The 21,127-nt window shown below is 44.2% G+C and overlaps 1 protein-coding gene across 1 annotated transcript in view; it reads left to right on the top strand.

Annotated features, from left to right (window-relative positions):
• PITPNC1 (phosphatidylinositol transfer protein cytoplasmic 1) overlaps window positions 1–21,127 on the top strand; it is a 265,101-nt gene continuing 243,974 nt past the window's right edge. The window contains exon 1 of the mRNA XM_060081471.1: window positions 1–884. Within this exon, the coding sequence (XP_059937454.1) occupies window positions 837–884 (48 nt within the window). The 5' untranslated portion in view covers window positions 1–836. The remainder of the gene's footprint in view (window positions 885–21,127) is intronic.

The following is a 21,127-nucleotide window of genomic DNA, read 5'->3' as shown; positions in this document are numbered from 1 at the left end:
CTCGGCGCCGACTCTCCGGCCCCGGCGAGGTGGCTGCAAACTCTCGGGCACGCACGGCGCTCGGGGATCCGGACTCGGGGGAGGGGACGCGCACGGAAGGCGCCAGCTTCCTCCCGCCCGCCCCTCGCAGCCGCGAGCCGAGGTCGGAGGAACCCGGAGCCCCAGCCCGGCAGAGCTGAGCGGCGGCGGCGGCGGCTTCCCTTTTCTCCCCCAGCGAGCCCTGAAGCGCCTCGGGGACCGGCCGTAAAAAGAGCAGGAAATCTTGTTTACCGCCCGGGGAGCACAGCCGATCGAGCCTTTGTCTGGAAAGTCAGCATCTCTGGCTCCGTCAGCAATGTGTGCCTGGTGACATTAGCCTTGGGCAGACCGGCCGGAAAAGGGGGGTCGCCAGGTTCAGATCTGGTTTCAGAGGCGGATCGAGCGGTTGACTTTTGTGCATTCGTTTTAATTTTTGGAAATCTCTCTTTTTCTTCCTCCCTCGCCCGCTGCCGGGCATGTCCTGATCTGGCGCCCGCTACTACTGCCCCGGGCTGCCGATCAGAGAGGTTTCCAGTGGGTCTCCCTCCCTCCCTGCCTGACTTTGCAACACCGCGTTCCAGGCGGATCGACCTCGGCGAGGAAGGAGGCGGGGGAGCCGCGAACACCAGGACCCAAGCCTTGACATGCTCTCGGGCGGAGAGGAGGAAGCCAGGACCTGAGCGCACCGCCGGGGCTGCTTCGCCGCCCGGCTCCGAGCACGGCGCTCCGGGCGCTTTGCCCTGCGCCTGGGCGGCAGCCTTGTTGGTCTGGGGGAGCCCCCCCTCTTCCCGCCTCGGGGGTCCGCGGCCGGCAGGACCATGCTGCTGAAGGAGTACCGGATCTGCATGCCGCTCACCGTAGCCGAGGTAAGCGCCGCGCCGGGCCCGGCCTCGCCCACTCCCCGTCCCCGGCTCCGGGGCGCCGCGCCTCCCGTCTCCGCCTCCCGGCCGGCGGGTCCACTGCGGGCGGCGGGGAAACCCTGGTGGAAAACTGCCTCCCAAACCGGGAGGCTGTAGGGGGAGGAGGAAGTGGAATTGCTGCTTCCACTTGTCACCCCAGCAAGGAGGGCGGCGTTGGGTGGGGCGGTGGACTGCAGGTGGGTTTTTTGGAGGGGCACCCAGAATCCAGATTGCTGGGGATCAGAATGCGCCAAAGGGATTTGGTCGCCCCCTCCTTCCAATTAAGAAAATGAATAAAGCAAACCCAAGAGCCCTAAGCATGCCCTGGTAGCTGGGGGGGCAATCCGACCTGGCGTGGGCCCAGGTTCCCCTCCCGCCCTTCGCTGGAAGGTTGGGGTAAGGGAGAAGCCCTTCGCCCTCGGGATTTGGAGGGCCCGGGCCCCGCCTCGAGGCACCTCGGAACCGTCGGGGGGTCCGTTTGGGCTCTGACCCCTGCCATCGCCGCCAGACTGGGCGCCGCTCCCGCCACGGCCGCGCTTCGAGGCCCCCGGACCTGGCTTCGACCTTTCTCTAACCGCCTGGGTCGGAAACTTTCTGCTTGTCTTGTTTCTTGGGCCGCGGGGAGAGCTCTCTGCGGGCGAGCGGGGAACGGCGGGGGCTGCGGCGCGGCCACAGGGGGGCGCTCCAGCACGTGGGTGCGGGCCCGGTCCGGGTTCCCGGGTCCCGCAGCTGCAGGGCGAGGGGAGGGTGCTTGTCCTGGGCTCGGCCTCCACGCGCTGCTCAGGTTCCCTTCTCCCGAACCCCTCCCTCCCCACCCCCTTCCCCCACCCCAAGCCTCAAGCTCGATCTTTCAGGAAACGATGACTCAGTGAGGATTATTCAGGCCCCGGTTTTCCTTTATTCCCTCTCTGCCTCCCTATCTTTGGTGATTTCACAATTGCTTAGCGCCTGTCCAGGGACATCGTGGGAGCTTGAAGCCAATCAAGGCAATATGAAACTTACCAGTGTGGTTTGGTGTGGCAACACACATGACACCGGCGACCCAAACCGTGTTTATGTTTAAATACAGAGCACTTAATCTGTCAGACATGTTACTGAGCCACTACTTGGGGAAGGGGCGAGGTGCTTTGGGAGAGAAAAAGGTGGGGACTTGTCTTCATTTGTTGTCTGGAGCAAGTGTTAAGGAAGAGTCAGGTACAATCCAAGGCAAGATCAAAGTATAGCTCCGAGTTTACAAAATGTATTCTAGGGACGCTGGCTGCCAAAGAGATCAGCCCCCACCCCAGTGATCAACTGAGCGGTGCAGTTCGTTGGCTTTGGAGGAGATAGCATTTGAGCAAGGTCTTGAAGGAGGGGTGCCATGTGGGTAGGCAGACCGTGTAAATCACGTGGAGAAGCAGCACACAATGCTATGTGGACGATGGGAGAGGCAAATGAATGAAACTGGTTAACCGGAGTTTTTCTAGAAAAGGTTGAGATCTTCTCACCCCTGAGCAGATGAGCTGGAGTAGTTCAGCTTGGAGGTGTGTCTGCTTCCACTCCATCTCCTCCTAATGGCTTTATTTATTGAGAGGGTTTGGGATCTAGGGGCAATGCCGGTACTGCATGAAATGCCCCCCATTGCAGGTGATAGTCAAGAAAGTAACCAGCTCTAGAATCTTCTGTACTACCTACAAAATCTCTTTATTCTGTTTTTTTCCCTTCTCAGGCTTTCTTGAACCCTCAGGCACTGCTCTTTCTCCACTTTTTTTTTTGTACTGAAATAACTACAACTTTGGGGTGAAGTAATCATATTTGAGTGGTATAGGTGGAGGCCCTTCCTTTCTTGATTGGCAAATAAAATGAGACTCGGCCTGTAATATAATGTATAATTATAACTTAATTAATGTGTAATTCATTTGGACCAAAGCATGGTTCAGTGTCTGTAAGGTCATATTCCGAAGTAGTTTTCTTCTTTGTTAGTGAAGCAGGGGGCAGTTTAGATTGAGGAGGGTTTCAAAGCGGGATTCAGATTACCCAAGTCAGATGATGGATGAGGACATGAGGCCCAGCTTGCCAGAGGTTAGACCCCTAGCGTCAATCCACCATCCACCTTAGCACTGTGTCTTCCTAACCTTAACTCTGAAAACTGGGAAGCCATTATCTTCAACGAAGACAACTACCATCAACTTTGGTAGACTTTTAGAAACCTCACTTTTGCTACAACTCTTGATTTGCTTTGGGCCTGATTCAGCCTACATGAAACTTCTAGGATTTGTCCCTGTTCTGACAACCACAGTTAATTAGTAGCAATGTCCATACTTTTAAAAATGAGACAAATGCCCTTGTTCTGGAGAGTCATCAAAAGGACCAACTGTATGTCCATCCTTTTTCCCTGGTCTTATCTAGTTTAACTCTTCTTGGAGGAGAGTGTAAGGGAGACTGGTGTGTTCTCCACATTTTGCAGATGAGTGAACAGAGATTCAGAAAGGTTAAGTGATGTGCACCAGGCCACACAACTAGTTAATAGCCAAGCCAGAACCAGAGCCATGGTAAAACCATTAGTATTTGTTTCTTCTCACTCTGCCTCTTGCCCGTTACTCATGTTTAATCCCAGAAAAAAAAAAAAAATTCTTGAAAACAGATAAAGTCAGCACTATCAACTAAATGAAAAATCAAAGACCTTTTTTGAATTGGTACAGAGTGTGCTAGTTTCTACTATTTCTCTCGCCTTATTTTAACTCATAAAATATTCCTTAGTTCCAGGAAAGAAGAATAACTCTGGGAGATAAAGCAAGTAAAGCTGAATTACAGTCTAGATCAGTGTTGGTGCTTTGTTTTTCAGACATTCATATCAGAGTAAAGAATTATAAGTAACATCCCATGGATTTATTTTTTTAATTATTATGATTTTATGTGGTGCGCAAGCTTCTCACTGCTGTGGCCTCTCCCGTTGCGGAGCACAGGCTCCGGACGCGCAGGCTTAGCAGCCATGGCTCACGGGCCCAGCCACTCCACGGCATGTAGGATCCTCTCGGACCGGGGCACGAACCCATGTCCCCTGCATCGGCAGGCAGACTCTCAACCACTGCACCATCAGGGAAGCCCCCATGGATTTATTTTAATTTAAAAAAACCCCACTTCATTGGAATAGTCTCCTCATTTATTTTCAATGTTGTTGTCTCTGAACTAACTATAAGCCCTTTGGAAAGTTCTGAACAGCAAAGGCCCCTGGGGGCCAATAGTTGCTTATGAAGAGACAGTTGTCATTGTCTTCATTTGAAACATTTGGTGATATAGATTCTAGAATTTTAGACTTGGAAGGACCATTAGAGATGGTCTAGAGTTGAACCATTTCATTTTGTGGAGGAGAAGACTAGAGCTATAGAAGGTGAAGTTAGTTGCCCATCTCATAGCCAAGGGCAAGGTCTAGACCAGAACCCGGAGCAAAGCTCTTTTGCTGGGATTCCTTGTTGGAAGGAAATATCCTTAAGCTGAATGTGCAAAGCAGGAGACTAAATCAGTCTCTAGTTGGAAGGTGGGTTGGAGACTCTGACCTTGTCTTCTTAGGGGAATTTTAGGGGTTGTCAGCTGCCCCTAAAGGTGGCCAGGGCCCTCTCTTTGAAGCTGCTTTTGTATAACAAGTCCACTGATTTTCCTTAGATTGTATTTTTTTGGGGGGTAGCTTTTGGATGTGTGGCTCAATGCAGGTTATGGTGGAGTTCAAGACCCATCCTGATCCCAAACTGCATCTTCAGGACTCCGTGGAGCACAGTCTGATCACTCCTCCCTGACAGGTCCTTATCGGTAAGATAAGCATCTTCCAAGAGCTGAGCACAGCCCAGTATGATCTAAGGTGGGAATCTTTTCAACTTCATTGCTTGCTTTGGTGTTTAATACTTCCTGTTCTGACTGCATCAACATTAATGTCTGGGATTTACTTGTGATCTTCAGGGATTTTTTTTTTTTTTTTTTTTTTTTTTTTTTTTCCGTACGCGGGCCTCTCACTGTTGTGGCCTCTCCCGTTGCGGAGCACAGGCTCCGGACGCGCAGGCTCAGCGGCCATGGCTCACGAGCCCAGCCGCTCCGCGGCATGTAGGATCTTCCCGGACCTGGGCACGAACCCATGTCCCCTGCCTCGGCAGGCGGACTCTCAACCACTGCGCCACCAGGGAAGCCCGATCTTCAGGGATTTGATGCACAATGAAAAACAGAAACACTCCCCTCCAAGAAAAGAAGAAAGAGAGAGAAAAGAAAAAAAAAAAAAACCCCAACTTTTTAACAGAATATTATTTTATTCTTTGTCCTGGCAGGGAGCCAGCGCACTTTATCCAGGCTCCCCCGGAGTCCCCAGAGAATTTTCTTGCACACATTTCTGAGAACAGATTTGGGATCGGGGTGATGCCGTCTCTGGAATGACATAAATGAAGATGCCAAAATGCCGAACAGTGCTCCTTTTTGCTCTGTTTTAAAGCATTTTCGTGAAATGCATCTGCAAACCTATTGGGGCAGAAATTCTTTAAGGAAAGAGGGTTTTTTTTATATATAAATTTTTTTTTTTTTTTTTTTTTGGCTGCGTTGGGTCTTTGCTGCTGCGCACAGGCTTTCTCTAGTTGCGGCGAGTGGGGGCTACTCTTCGTTGCTGTGCGCAGGCTTCTCATTGCGGCGGCTTCTTTTGTTGCAGAGCATGGGCTCTAGGCGCATGGGCTTCAGTAGTTGTGGCATGTGGGCTCAGTAGTTGTGGCTTGTGGGCTCTAGAGCGCAGGCTCAGTAGTTGTGGCGCACAGGCTAGTTGCTCCGAGGCATGTGGGATGCTCCCGGACCACGGCTCCAACCTGTGTGTCCCCTGCATTGGCAGGCGGATTCTTAACCACTGTGCCACCAGGGAAGGCGAGGAAAGAGGTTTTAAATTTGATATTTTCATCAACACTTCGTTTTCTGTACAAAGTGATATCCTTGAATGTAAAAGAGAAAAGACTCCTTGGATTAATCTCACAGACCTTCTCCAGGGTTCCTCATAAACATAATTTTGGAATTTTTTTTTTTTAAGAATGAGCACTATTTTGACTTTTTTTTTTTTTTTCCTAATTGTTAGCTTAGTTGGGAGGGACAAAGGCTGGGGTTGTGAGTGATTTCTGGGTGATCCCGTTAGCTTCTCTGGCCTGTTTCACAGTCATCAGGGAACAGTGTTGCTCATTGCTGCCCAGCTGTCTCCCAAAGCTCCCTTCTTGGTCGTGAGGGGCACCCGGGAAGTGGGGGGCGGGTTAATGGATCAGTGCAAACCTTTCACCACTAATAGAACAGACAACGAGGAGCAGATGCTGTCTTCCTGGCCGGTCAGTGAAAGTGACTTTGTGGAGAAAGGACACTGCATTTTCCCTGTGATTTGGGTGTGAATGCCTGTCACATGAAACAGATTCTAGGCCTTGGGAGAAAAAAACCAAAACAAAACCACCATTGTTAACAAAACCCTAGTTAAAAATGGGTAGTAATTAACTTTTGCTTTTCATTACAAAGGCAGGGGGTGAATTCCCAAGGCTCTTAAAAATCAACTTCAAAACACTGTATCTGATTGAGTATAACTGATATTCAGGGAAAGTGAGGCATCTTCGTTTCAGAAAGGCTCTCATTTTGGTGAATGGAGAATACTATTTTTTGTAGGTAGTTTTTTTTAAAAAAATAATCTATTTTCAACACTTAACCTCTTTACGATCTCTTCCTTGCCCCAGAGTGTCAATCAGGAAAGTGTGCGTGTGTGTGTGTGTATGTGTGTGTGTGTAGGGCAAAGGGTTCACAAAGATGTTTTGTTTTGTTTTTTTGAATATAAAAGTGTGTGCACATTAAGTGTGTTTTTTCAGGGGCAGTGATTACTGGAAAAGTACCTCGAGGTTCATTGCTTTGGCCGCCTGAGTGAGGCCGCAGGTGCCCTGGCTGGCCTCTGGATTCTGGCCTGCTTTCTGTTGCCTGGAGGTCTGTATGGTCAAGTAACTGAAAACTTTTTTGAAAACTAGCAAACAGGTCTTCCTCTGTTCAGAGAAGAAGACAAATACAGAAACCAGCTGATTTGTAGCAAGAAGTCAGGAAGATTTTACAAATCTTTAGCAAATTCAGCTCGCTGGGAGACAAAAAAAAGAATTTCAGATTGCAGACTGCCAACTGCCTGCCCTCTGTATCTCATGCTTGAAATCAGGAATTTTGTTGTATTCCCAAGTGGAGATTTTTCGTAGGCTACATGACAGATGAAGTTGAAGAGTGTTATAACTATTAAAACTGGAAAAACAAATTGTATCTGGAAAATGTAAAGTTTGAAAAAAGTATCTTATGAAAACTTATAAGCAATTCATACAAACAGGATCTCAGGGGTGCACACCTCCAGGGGGCGCCATTTACATGGAACCCAATGGGAACGGTGCAACGTGATAGCCCTGCAGCTGACCAACTGCTTTTGTCAGTCCTCTCAAGCTCCCCAGCCCCTGGTGCTGTCATGTGTTAAAACTTGAGAGTTAATAGCAGTCTTGCAGGTTTATAAGTGGATATGTTACCTCCTCAGAGACATCTTTCCTGACCACTCCATATAAAATAGTTTTCCCCTATTATTCTCTATCTTTGCACTTCTTTCCTTCATATCATTTATCTTTTTAAAAATTTTTTATTGGAGTATAGTTGATTTCCAATGGTGTGTTAGTTTCTGCTGTACAGCAAAGTGAATCAGTTATACATATACATATATCCACTCTTTTTAAGATTCTATTCCCATATACGTCATTACAGAGTACTGAGTAGAGTTCCCTGTGCTATACAGTAGGTTCTTATTAGCTATCTATTTTATATATAGTAGTGTGTATATGTCAGTCCCAGTCTCCCGATTTATCCCTCCCCCCCTTTTGCATTTATCTTAATCTGTACTTATTTGTTTACTTGTTTGTCATCCATCTCCATCACTATCTTTTCAATGTGTAATCCACATAAGAAAATACTAACAAGATCTTTTAGCTTATTTTTCTTTCATACGAAGTCTTTGAAATCCAGTGTGTATTTTCCATTTGCAGCACATTTCTTTTTTTTTTATTAAATTTTTTTTATATTGGAGCATAGTTGATTAACAATGTTGTGTTAGTTTCAGGTGTATAGCAAAGTGATTCAGTTATACATATACATGTATCTTTTCTTTTTCAAATTGTTTTCTTTTAGGTTATCACAGAATATTGAGCAGAGTTCCCTGTGCTAGCACATTTCAATTCCCATTGGCCACTTTGCAGTGCTCAAGGGTCACATGTGGCTGGTGGCTGCCATATTGGATAGGGCAGATCTAGTGCTTGAAACCTTGGGTCTGGCACACAGTAAATGCTTGCTGAATGAATGGATGAGAAGAAGCTGAGAAAAATAGGAACCTTTTAGGAAAGCTGTCCCTAGATGTTTTCCTTCACACTGTTTAAGTTTTTCACTTAAGCTTTATACCTCTTGAAATCTTGCAAGCTAGAGATTCTTTTTTTATTAAAAACCTCCTCATTGGGCTTCCCTGGTGGCGCAGTGGTTGAGAGTCCGCCTGCCGATGCAGGGGACACGGGTTCGTGCCCTGGTCCGGGAAGATCCCACATGCCGCGGAGCGGCTGGGCCCGTGAGCCATAGCCGCTGAGCCTGCGCGTCCGGAGCCTGTGCTCCGCAACAGGAGAGGCCACAACACTGAGAGGCCCACGTACCGCAAAAAAAAAAAAAAAAAAAAAAAAAAAACCTCCTCATTTTAAAATTCCACAGCAGTACCTCTGAGAAGTTTGAGGCCATTCATTCCTGGGAGTTAATGTAATCAGTCTGCCTTCCTCCAGATTCCTGGAGGAGTATAATCGATATCTATTGTGAAATTGTCAAATTTTCACAAACTTAGCAGCTCCATGTTCTTCTGGAGCTTGGAGTACTCTTCCAAGTTCACGTGGTTGTTGGCAGAATTCAGTTCCTTGTGGCTGTAGGACTAAGTTTCCCCTTTCTTGCTGGCCATCAGCTAGGGGCCAGCTCTTAGAGGCCACCTGCTATTTCCTGCCACGTGGCCCTCACCACGATGTGGCCATTTGCCCCTTCAAGGCCAATAGGAGAGCATTTGCTTCAACTTTGAACCTCTGACTTGTCTCTGACCTCTACTCTTTTTCAAAAAGAATGGTCTGATTAGGCCCACCCCATTCAAGGTGAAGGAACTGTACATATACAGGGTGTGCACACTGGGAACCTCAAGGATCATTCTGCCTACCGTAGGGAGATGAGCTGAATTGAAAGTTTCTGTTGGAGGAAAGAAGTAGTTATTTCTCGTATCTAGGAAACAGGGATCTGGAAGGTTCAGGCTGGCCCTGGGGCAGCATGAAAGTGTTTATCACAAATACTTACTGAACTCTTACTCTGTGCCAGGTGCTAGGCCAGGTGCTAGACCTGGTGCCAGGGATGGAGCAGCAAACAAAGCACACACGATCCCTACCCTCTTAGAGCTTACAGTCCAGAGAACATTGGAGAAGTTTCCTTGCCATCTTAAAATAGATTATGGTGATGGTTGCACAACTCTGTGTAAATACATTAAAAACCATTGAGTTGGTATGTAAAATACATCTCAATAAAGCTGTTTTTTTGTGGTTTTTTTGTTTGTTTTTTTTTGCTGTACGCGGACCTGTCACTGCTGTGGCCTCTCCCGCCGCGGAGCACAGGCTCCGGAAGCGCAGGCTCAGTGGCCATAGCTCACGGGCCCATCCGCTCCGCGGCGTGTGGGATCCTCCCGGACCAGGGCACGAACCCGTGTCCCCTGCATCGTCAGGCGGACTCTCAACCACTGCGCCACCAGGGAAGCCCTGTTGTTTTTTTTTTAAAGAGATATCTATGGATTTTTCCAGCAGAATAGACATCTATGTTCAGAGAGAGAGCCATTGACAGAAAGCACGGAAATTGAATTATGAGTACGAACACTGAAAAGTTATGGTCCCTGTTCTCAAGAAGATGACTCTTATTGTCCTGAATTTAGACAGCTTTCCAAAGGAGGTTGTTCTCTTCTGCAGCAGTGTGGGGAAAAAAAAATCTGCCGGATTTGGACTAGAATGACCACAATTTAGGTCAGAATTTGATACTTAGGGGAAAAAACATAATCACAACTTGAACAGCTACAGGGCTTTAGGGTACCAGGCGGGGGGTGGGGGTGGGGGACGGACATTCATTGACAGATTTCATGATCCTCAGGAACAGCCCCCCTCCCCACCCCTAATCGGGGACAGAGGCTGGCACCAGCCATCATTAATGGAAGGAACAGTAAGTACCTGGTGACCTTTCTGGCTGTGGTTCCAGGTGCAGTCCTCTGCTTTCTCTGCACATTGAATGGGAAATGATGTGTTGGCAGAATGAATCCTGGAATATGTGCTCTGGAGGAGATGGTTCTACATGGGAGTTGAGTTCTCTGCTTTATTCATCTCTGGCAGATGTCCTTGAGACTTTCCATCACAGGCTTCATTATAAAATAGGCTAAATGACTGTTTAAACTGTGTGTCAATAGTCTCTGTCTAGGATGGCAAAATCATGCTGCATTAGGCTGGGCAAGTCTCCCAGGATGACACAGAGTGTGTAGAAGGAGCCCCCCTGTGTCCAGGACACCCTGTCTTGGCCACTAGCTTTACCCGTGACAGAGAAAGGAGTATAGGGTCACTGGCCCCTTCCTGGCTTATGGCCTGAGCAACATTATACAATGCTGTTTGTTGATTTAGAAACACGAAAGCCAGAGCTCACCAAGATTTTGACATCAAGTATAAAGTGAGTCATTCTTTCATTTCCCAGCACTCTGACAAAGGGGCCAGCTCTTAAAACTCCTTTTTAGACTTTAGTGGAAGTCGACTCATCCACCTAAACAAGTAGCTAATGTAAGTTCTTGATCAGATTTATCCAATGGTTCTTCACTTTTTTTTAATCTTTCTTTTTTTTTTGCTTCTTTTAAGTTTGGGTGAAGCACAGCCTTCTAGAATTCCTGTTGTTCCCAAGCAAAGAAAAAACATCATCATCCTTTAATTTCTTTAGAATTAATCTGACAGTCTTTAGGATGTTGTTTCTTTCCCAGAATGAATCACCTAGAGAAGTGAGATTGGCCAAACAAATGTAATTTGATGACAACCTGTAATAATGTTGCTTAAGCACCTAATCTAAGCAACTAATCTCCAAAGACTGCTCCCTGTCCCAAGTCAACTACACACACATACACACACCATTTAGGTCTGATTATATTTGCCGTATTAAGGTCAGATCCAGATGTTTCTGAGCATTAGTTTGTGTATTTTTATACCCCAATTAACTGATCTGTGTATTTATTCAGAAGAAAATTTATCCAGAAGAAAATTTATCAGCTGGGGATAGAGAAGTCACCAGGAACTTGGATGCTAATACAATTAAGTGATTGAAGCTTTCAAATGCATTAGGCCTTATTTGCTGGATTAGTTGGAGTTCCCCAAAACTCTCCAATATTTTCTAGTTTTAACCGTCAAGGTAGGATTGATTGATTGATTGATTGATTGATTCTTAAAATGACCAAGTTTCACTTATCTCTTGACTCTCTGGCAAGAGTGTTTCCAACTGGCATAGACTGTTTATAGAAATGGTGTAGGACCTTTTAATGAATACTGTGCCCTCGCTTCCTGAAAGGTATCATGGAGGACTGAATAGTCCCTAGGAAGTGCAGGGTTACACTGTTCATTTTGCTTACCTGAGCCATCTCTGTCTTCGTGTCTTACACAGATTGTGAAAGTTGCTTGCCCTGATTCTCTCTTTTTTTAAAAAATAAATAAATTTATTTATTTATTATTTATTTTTGGCTGCTTTGGGTCTTTGTTGCTGTGCGCAGGCTTTCTCTAGTTGCAGCGAGCAGGGGCTGCGGTGCACGGGCTTCTCACTGCGGTGGCTTCTCTTGCTGTAGAGCACCGGCTCTAGGTGCGCGGGCTTCAGTAGTTGCAGCACGCGGGCTCAGTAGTTGTGGCTCACGGGCTCTAGAGCACAGGCTCAGTAGTTGTGGCGCACGGGCTTAGTTGTTCCGCGGCATGTGGGATCTTCCCAGATCAATGCTCGAACCCGTGTCCCCTGCATTGGCAGGTGGATTCTTAACCACTGCGCCACCAGGGAAGTCCTCACTTTGCTTTTCTGTACATAATAAAATAGCACTATGTGCCTCGGTGACGCATCCCATGAAACCTGCTTGGAAAGTAAGAGTTTTAAAAATTCAGTTTCTGTCTTGTATGCTTGGATTGCAAGCAGTCACATTCCGCATGCAAAGGAGGCAAAGAGAAATTACATTTGTCCAGCGCTTTCTTGTTTATTTAGTCCTTGTAATGGTCCTTTGAGTTGGATATTAACATCCCCTTTTTTTTTTTTTTTTTTTTTTTTCTTTTTGCGGTATGTGGGCCTCTCACTGTGTGGCCTCTCCCGTTGCGGAGCACAGGCTCCGGATGCGCAGGCCCAGCGGCCATGGCTCACGGGCCCAGCCGCTCCGCGGCATATGGGATCCTCCCAGACCGGGGCACGAACCCGTATCCCCTGCATCGGCAGGCGGACTCTTAACCACTTGCGCCACCAGGGAGGCCCTTAACATCCCATTTTACAGATGTGGATCACAGGTGCTTGCATAGCTATTCAGTGGTAGACCTGGATTCATGCCCATGCTGGTCAGACTTCCGAGCCCAGGCTCTTTGCTTTCCCAGTTCTGCCTTCCCTAGAATCCCAAAGCTGGAAGGAGCATTAGAGATTATTTAGTTCTATCCCAATACACACACACACACACACCCCCCTTAAAGATTAAATAACTTGTTCAGGATTATCAAAGGAAATAATTGGGGGAAGGTAGTTCTTCTGTTCCAATTAAGCTAACAGAGTGGTCCATAACTTTTATCTCCTACTGAACAATCAGTTTTATTCAAGTATTAAACCCAGTGACATTCCTCAGTTTAACTTTGATAAATGAATCATATTCCTCTTTGAAAAGAAGCTTTGTAGTTCATGCTCTAAAAAGAGAACCACCCCTACACTTACAGAAATTATTCCTTTTAATGGCAGTGACAGCCTTTGGCTTTCATAGATATCTTTAGCCGAGATGCTCACTGATAAGCACCTGTAGGTTTCTCAAAATTAGTACCTGGAAATAACAATGGGAACAGACAAGTGACACCATGTTTCTGGCACATTTCGTTGAAAACTTAAACCTCTTCACATGGAGGTAAGCAAACTGGAGGGTATGAGAAATGATGAAAATGTATTAGTCAGCACTGTGTACTTTCCGTTCCTGCTGAGATGGCGGCTCCTTGGAAACTTGTGTCTCACCTTTACTAGCATTGCCTCACAGGCAGTTTACAAACCACACGCACAAATTCATATTGCTCCTGTAGAGTCACACCTCATGTGGGCTAAAATAAAATTTTTAACTTGATAAGATTATTATTCCAAAAATGGAGCTGTAAAAGCCTTTTTTCAAAATTAAAAATGGTCCTCCAAAGACATTTACCATTATCAGGAATGTTCAAAACAATGAAAAACATCCAAACAAACCTGTCTTAAATTTTACGGCAGAGATTCAGAGGTGTTTTGCTGTGTGTCAACACTATGGGAATAAACATGTAATGCCCTAACATGAACTATTTGAAGGGGACCACACTTAATTGGATGTGTACATTCGGGTCAGTTTTTTAAAATAATTTTAAAAAAATTATGGTAAAACATATTACCTAAAATTGCCATCTTAACTTTTTGGGTTTTTTCCCACACTGCGTGACATGCAGGATCTTAGTTCCCTGACCAGGGTTCGAACCCTCGCCCCCTGCAGGGGAAGTGTAGAGTCTGGACCACCAGGGAAGTCCCCTTAACTATTTTTCTTAAACTTATTATTTTTAATTTTAATTTAATTTAATTTAATTAATTTATTTATTTTTGGCTGTGTTGGGTCTTCGTTGCTGCACGTGGGCTTTCTCTAGTTGCTACTTTTCGTGTGGTGCAGGGGCTTCTCATTTCGGTGGCTTCTCTTGTTGCGGAGCACAGGCGCTAGGTGCACGGGCTTCAGTAGTTGTGGCACATGGGCTTAGTTGCCCCGCGGCATGTGGGATCTTCCCAGACCAGGGATCGAACCCGTGTCCCCTGAATTGGCAGGTGGATTCTTAACTACTGAGCCACCAGGGAAGTCCTTAACTTTTTTTTTTTTTTTTTTTTTTTACGCGGGCCTCTCACTGTTGTGGCCTCTCCCGTTGCGGAGCACAGGCTCCGGACGCGCAGGCTCAGCGGCCATGGCTCACGGGCCCAGCCGCTCCGCGGCATGTGGGATCCTCCCGGACCCGGGCACGAACCCGTGTCCCCTGCATCGGCAGGCGGACTCTCAACCACTGCACCACCAGGGAAGCCCCAGTCCTTAACTATTTTTTAAGTGTAGAATTCGGTGACATGAAGGGCATTCACATTGTTGGCCCGCCATCACCACCATCCGTCTTCAGAACTCTTTTCATCTTGTAAAACTGAAACTCTGTACCCATAAACAGTAACTCCCTATCCACCTCCCTGCAGCCCATGGCAACCACCATTCTACTTTCTGTCTATGAGTTTACTGTTTTAGGTATCTGATCAGCATTTGTTTCTTTCCTTTAAAGCATTGGTTATATTACTTTATCATTAAACTCATACATCATTTCCTGAAGCATACTTAATAAAACTTGAATTAACAGAAGGTAACTAGAAATATTTTCTGAATTCTGCCTTCTTTCAAAGGAGGAAAATGACAAGATGGACCTGTATCCATATTTTGGGTGGCATTAATGACTCAATTAGTGACCTATACCTTTGTAGCAACAGCTGGAGTGCCTGACAGTTTTAATTCAGGAGTCCTACTATGTTGTCATTTAACACAAAAATCGCATTTTTGCTTGGAATACTTACTAAGGCAGGAAAAAGTACCAGTGCATTTTAGAAGTATTTCCGACAAAGTTGTCACTGACAAGTGTTCTTCAATTAAAGTAGAAGACAGAATATTTGATTAATGATAATGCTTTATTCCTGTAACAGGTGGAAACAGACATCAATTGGACTCTTTTTCTAAATAAAGAAGTACAGTTAAAATGTTAGCTTTTCTTTTTTTTTAGGATTTGATAAATATTTAACTCAGGAGAAAAAAACTAATTATTATGACAGCTTATTAATAAGTTAACTTTGCAACACTTTCATTGTTGTCAATTCTCTGAGTGATGTCTGTAGGTAGAGTTTTCAACTCACTAGCCAACAACCTGGATTTCATTAGATTTTATAGGATTACAGTCCTGCCGCTCTCAAGGAGCAGTTTGTGTCCTGCACTGTCCAAGAAAGTAGTGGGTTGTAGAAAAATGTTGGTCTCCAGTCTGAGAACTTTCCAGTGTGCCTGGGCCACCTTACAGGTGTCTGTTTAATCTCTAATGCACCCGAAATAGTAGACATCTGCAAAACAAAGTCACAGAAAACAACACTCTTGTTAAAGTAGTAATTATCAGCTTAACCAAATAGAAAAACAACACTGGATAGATGTTTAAGAGAACAAGACTTGTAATCACCTCCTTGTATGGACAGGTAATTCTGAAGACAGGGGTTATCACTAAAGTTTGTATTTGAACCCCTGGACATGTCTTCTGAGATGTGTGAGTTCCCTGTGGTTTGTGCCCTCTTGACACGGGCCTTCATCAGGAAAATTTTGCTGAGTTTACCCTGACCTGAAATAATGATGATGAAGATGCTGGAGCCGATGAAAAGACAAATAAAGCCATTCATGTCACCTAACATTTATCATCATTTTGGGCTATTTCAACCTCCATTAAAGTGACATAGTGGATAAAAGTGGTTTTCTCAATGCTTGAAAAGTGCTGTGAAAATAGACGGTTCTTTTGCTCAATGAGACAGGTTTAAAGATATGAAATAGAGTTATTTAATCCCCCCCAAGTGCAAAGAGTTTGGTAACTAGAATTGTGTTTAATCATTGGGGTACAGACTGTACTGTGTACACTGGAGACCCAAATCCTGGACTATTGAAGACTATGACGAATGCTTCTTTTTTGGGTGTTATGTTTTTGTTGCTCATAAAGAGGCATCGTGACCAAAATGAAAAACCTTTAGATTCAGGATTCAATAGTTCACCTCTTTTGGATTGTGTTCGATGGAAACTTGGATGCAGCTGAGTGTAATTATGTTTTTTCAGCAGTATGACATATAGTGCTGCAGAGACGGGTGTTCTTAGAGATTTCTTGCCAAGACTGGCTGAAAAGGAGTTTGGTTATTGTTTTGTTAAAAAATGGTAATTAGGCTATTAGTTGTCCAAATGGAATAACCCCCTTAAGCCTTTTCAAGAAACACACTTCCAAAAGGGTCAAGTATATTTAAAATTAGCCATTATTTACATAGTGTTCAGCCTTCTGCCTTAGCTCTTTTAGGAGGTTTTTGTTTGTTTGTTTGTTTTAATGTTGGTTATGTCTGTCAGAAACCATCTTATTTTTTAAAGGGGTTCAGGAATGGTTCTTGTATCAAAAGCAGCAAAATCCCTGGCATCATAGAAGCTTCATCATAGATTCATCTGTTTTTCATCTGCAGAACGGCTGCATTCAGTGTTGTCCTGGCCTTTGGACAGTCTCTTCTGGGGATCTGGAGAAGGAACTGCCCACGGGCCTTGCAGGCCTCTATCTTTGAGAATACTCAAGAGCAAAGGACAAAGAAGCAGTTAGAAATGGTGGCCAGGGCTAATGGACTGTGGTTCTGGGAAGGAGCCCAGGCCTATGTTTGTGACCACTAGGCTCAGGATCTACCCTGGTGTCTCTCAGATCCCCAGATGAGGTAGAACCTGTTCACCCTGATGCAGACTCACTTGGCCCTGCCACATGCCACCCCACGACACACCTTTTGGGTGTGTCTCACCTTAAAGCTGGATGATCAGCTTTCTTTCCCGTTGGTTGGGTCTTTCTGAATGGCAAATCAGCCGTACCTTACAAAGTTCATCTTTTAAGTCCTGGTAATCACCCCACCTCTCACGGGGAGTATCATGCCTGAAAAGGGGCCTCATCACTTTCAAACATGATTTTCCTTTCATTTTCCTCTACCCTTTCCTTGGCATTTTATCTCCTGGAGCTAAAGTACCCATATTGCCCTAACTCGGGGTTTCTGGCTTAGGGTGGTGCAGTATGAAGAGGCCTTGCTGATTGATAGCCATGAATTGATTTAGGAAGACTGGATTTTCTTGTGCCTCAGTTTCCTCAACTTTCAATACCCCTCTTTTTTAATTTAATTTTTTATTTCTCATACAAGTTTAAAGGTTACAGTTATTTATAGTTATTACAAAATATTGGCTATATTCCCCGTGTTGTACAATACATCCTTGAGCCTATCTTATATCCAATGGTTTGTATCTCCCACTCCCCCACCCCTATATTTCCCCTCCCCGCTTCCCTCTCCCCACTGGTAACCACTAGTTTGTTCTCTATATCTGTGAGTCTGCTTCTTTTTTGTTATATTCACTAGTTTCTTGTATTTTTAGATTCCACATATAAGCGATATCATACAGTATTTGTCTTTCTCTGTCTGACTTATTTCACTTAGCATAATGCCCACCAAGTCCATCCATGTTGCTGCAAATGTCAAAATTTCATTCTTTTTTATGGCTGAATAGTATTCCAATACCCTTCTTTTTGTCTCCATGAGGGGCTGATCACATGACATACAAGCCCACTCAGCAAATGTAAGGGACAGTGATAATTGTCCAAGTGTGGATGCTGTGTGAATACCTGGTAATCATGCATTCCCTGAGCTGTGCATGAAATCACACGGTCTCACTCCTTTAAATACCTTTATTTTAGAAGTCCATCTAGTACAATATTCATTTTTGGAGTCTGTACTTTCCAAATGGCCCGTGGGAAGGAATCCTGAGGTGTCCAGAGGATGTGAGTTTGTCCTGTGGGAACGTTATGTCATAGTAACAAATGCTTAAGGATTAGTTTATTTCCAGCCCTGCAGAAGCTATAAATTGCTTCCTAAAATTTTATTCTCCAACACCGTGATGTTTATGTTGCTATGGTGGTATGTCTCTTGCTTGGGTGTCAAGATTGCCATTGGAAATAGATAGGCCAAAATAACAGCTTAACAGGTGGCTGTGCTTTTGAAGTTGTTTGTAAAACTATTTTATGAAGTCCAGTGCAAGTAAATCACACAACTGTGCCCTTTACTGTATTTTGTATTTGAGCACATTCTTTTTTTTTCTTAATGCATTCCTCCCCTTTCCATTTTAAATATATATAGACTATTCCCCTTTTTCAAGCAACACCAAGCTGATTTCCTGTAGTAACACAAGGCAAGATTCCAGCTCATTTTATTTAGCAGTGGACGTCCTTTCCTTATTTTCTGTAGTTGGAACCCTCCTCCTAAAAATAACCCTTCTTTTTTTACTGTGCTTCTTTTTATAGCTACTGTGCTCTTTATTTAAATAAACCTCTTTTTAATGTGCCATTTACATATTTATGTACCTACACACATATACGTATACACATACATATAGGTATATATATTTCCCTGTAAGGTATAATCCTTAGTGAATGTGGTAATAGAAATTGTTTCCATTGACCTGTCATCAAGCTGTCACCTGTTATTTATGATCATTTTCTTTTGAGATAACATTTAGAGAGACCCTGAGTGTTAAACCAGTTCAGCTTCCTACCCACTGTAAGAATCTTCTATAATAATCTCGCATGGCAATCATCTTGCCTTTTAGCTTAAATACCAGCATGGCAGGGTGCTTGCTCTTCTGTGATATAACATCTATGATTGTCCACTTTGATGTGTTAGAAGATGCTTTTTTTTTTGGCTGAGCAGCTTGTGAGATCTTAGTTCCCTGACCAGGGATCAAACCCAGGCCACCACCAGGGGAACCGGGGAGTCCTAACCACTGGACCACCAGGGGATTCCCAGAAGATGCTCTCTTATGTTTAGTTGATGTCTGCCTCGCTAGAACTTTCATTTTCCTGTCTATGGTGACACAAACACAAGCCACTTCCACATGCTGGCTCTTTAAATACTTAGAGAAAACTATAGTGTTGTCCTTTGGTTTTCTCTTTTGCTGGCTTAATATCCACAAGTCCCTCAACAATTCACCTTAGGAAATGGTTTCAGACTCCCTCCCCAATCTGTTGGACCTCCTCTGTTATTGCCCTTTCAAAAATGTTGAATGTGGTGCTCTAGAGCAAGGGTCAGTAAACTTTTTCTGTAAAAAGGCCAGATAGAAATATTTTAGAGATGTATATGTATGACTGATTCACTTTGTTATAAAGCAGAAACTAATAAAAAAAAATTAAAAAAAAAAAAAGGAGGGGAGGGATGGGGAGGGTGGGAGGGAGGGAGATGCATGAGGGAAGGGATGTGGGAACAGATGTATATGTATGACTGATTCACTTTGTTATAAAGCAGAAACTAATAAAAAAATTTTTAAAAAAAGAAAGAAATATTTTAGAGTTGCAGGCTATAAGATTGCAACAACTCAACTCTGACCTTGCGACATGAAATCAGGAGGAGACAATACGTAAATGAATGGGCATGGCTGTGTCTGGTAAAATTTTATTTATGGACCCTGAAATTTGAATTTCATATAATTTTCAAATGTCATGAAATATTATCCTTTTGCCTTTTTTCAACCCACGCATAGCTAGCTCGTGGACCGTACAAAAAGAGGTGTGGGCCAGGTTGGGCTCAAGATATCGGAGGACCAGTGCTGGAAATATGGGAACTGTTACTTCAGCACCTTATGCTATGTTGATGCTTTAGTATTAGCATTGTCATTTTTGGAAGCTGCATCAGACTTCTGGCTGACAAGGTGGTCAGTTCACCTTCGTCTTATGCACGTGATCTTTGGGCAAAGCTAAGTGTCTCCATCCGGTGTGTCTGAGGCCTACAAAAACAAGCAGCCTTATAGCGACAACAACCATTACCGTAGGACTTTGAAATGTAAATGTGATGAATGGCATCTGCTGATTTCAAGTTTGACAAAATGTTTTTGGTTCTTGCTTTTGTTATTTACCGTATTAGCTACTCCTCTTAATTTAGTGCTAGATGTGATAAGCATGCCTTTCTGTCTTCATCCAACAACACAGCGACTTTTCAGTCCAATCCAAACCCGAAAATATAGGTCATAGCTGCTCACCTTGGTTGCAGAAACCAGTAAGCACTTGGGTAGAGAGATGAAGCCTTCAGTTATATTAATAAGCTTAAGAATGGATTATTCTCCACTTCCTCATTAGTTTTAATTTTAAAAATAAGGTTCTCATGAAATTTTTTTGTAACAGTTTTAACCAAGATTATAATTTACCATGCAGAGGAGAAAATTTAGTAAATGGCGAAGCCAATTTTTTTTTTTTAGTGCCTAAATGTTTAATTAAAATTATATATTTCTCTGTGTGGACATTTACTTAAGAAGGCTTTGCTTTTTCACAAGAAAGGGGAAAACACAGAGGGCCAATGTTTGTGGAACATTCTAGTGTGCCAGGATCACTGTGTTAATTATCTCATTTCATCTTTGCAGTCATCCTCCAAGGTGGATCCTAATATCTTCATTTTACAGATGTCAGAGAATCAGTGGCAGATTTGGATTCCAATCCAGGGCTCTTTGGCTACAAATTTCCATTTGCTTTCTCCAACACCATTGCTTTCCACAGCCAAAGAGAAGTTGATATTCATTCATTATCAAGTTACTTGTATTAATTTAGACAGTTGATTCTAAAATGGATATATGTTCCTGAATTAGTTACTGGAATGATACATTTCTAGAGTATATATCCCAGAAACTGTGATATAAAATAAAAATATTGATTTCCTTAGTGGAAAAAGAGTGTTCAAGTTAAAACTATTTGCTTTTGCCAATCTTTGGTAAAACTGGAAACATAGATACAATTTTCGATGACCTACAGCGATTATAAATCTTGAGGGTAACCTTAATTGTTTTTAGAAAGAAAGCTTGTCTGTTTATCTAGACTGTATCTTGCAAAAAAGGCACTTCAAGATGTCATTATATGAATATTCAGAAACTAATAGAGTCTAGATGAGAATGTGTGATAATCTAAAGATATCATTTAAGTCGGGGCTTTAAAAATATATTATTTCAGGGCTTCCCTGGTGGCGCAGTGGTTGAGAGTCCGCTTGCCGATGCAGGGGACACGGGTTCGTGCCCTGGTCCGGGAAGATTCCACATGCTGCGGAGCGGTTGGGCC

Source organism: Mesoplodon densirostris, chromosome 18, assembly GCF_025265405.1.
Source record: "Mesoplodon densirostris isolate mMesDen1 chromosome 18, mMesDen1 primary haplotype, whole genome shotgun sequence".
NCBI classification, from domain to species: domain Eukaryota; kingdom Metazoa; phylum Chordata; class Mammalia; order Artiodactyla; family Ziphiidae; genus Mesoplodon; species Mesoplodon densirostris.
This window is presented reverse-complemented; position numbering and strand designations above follow the sequence as displayed.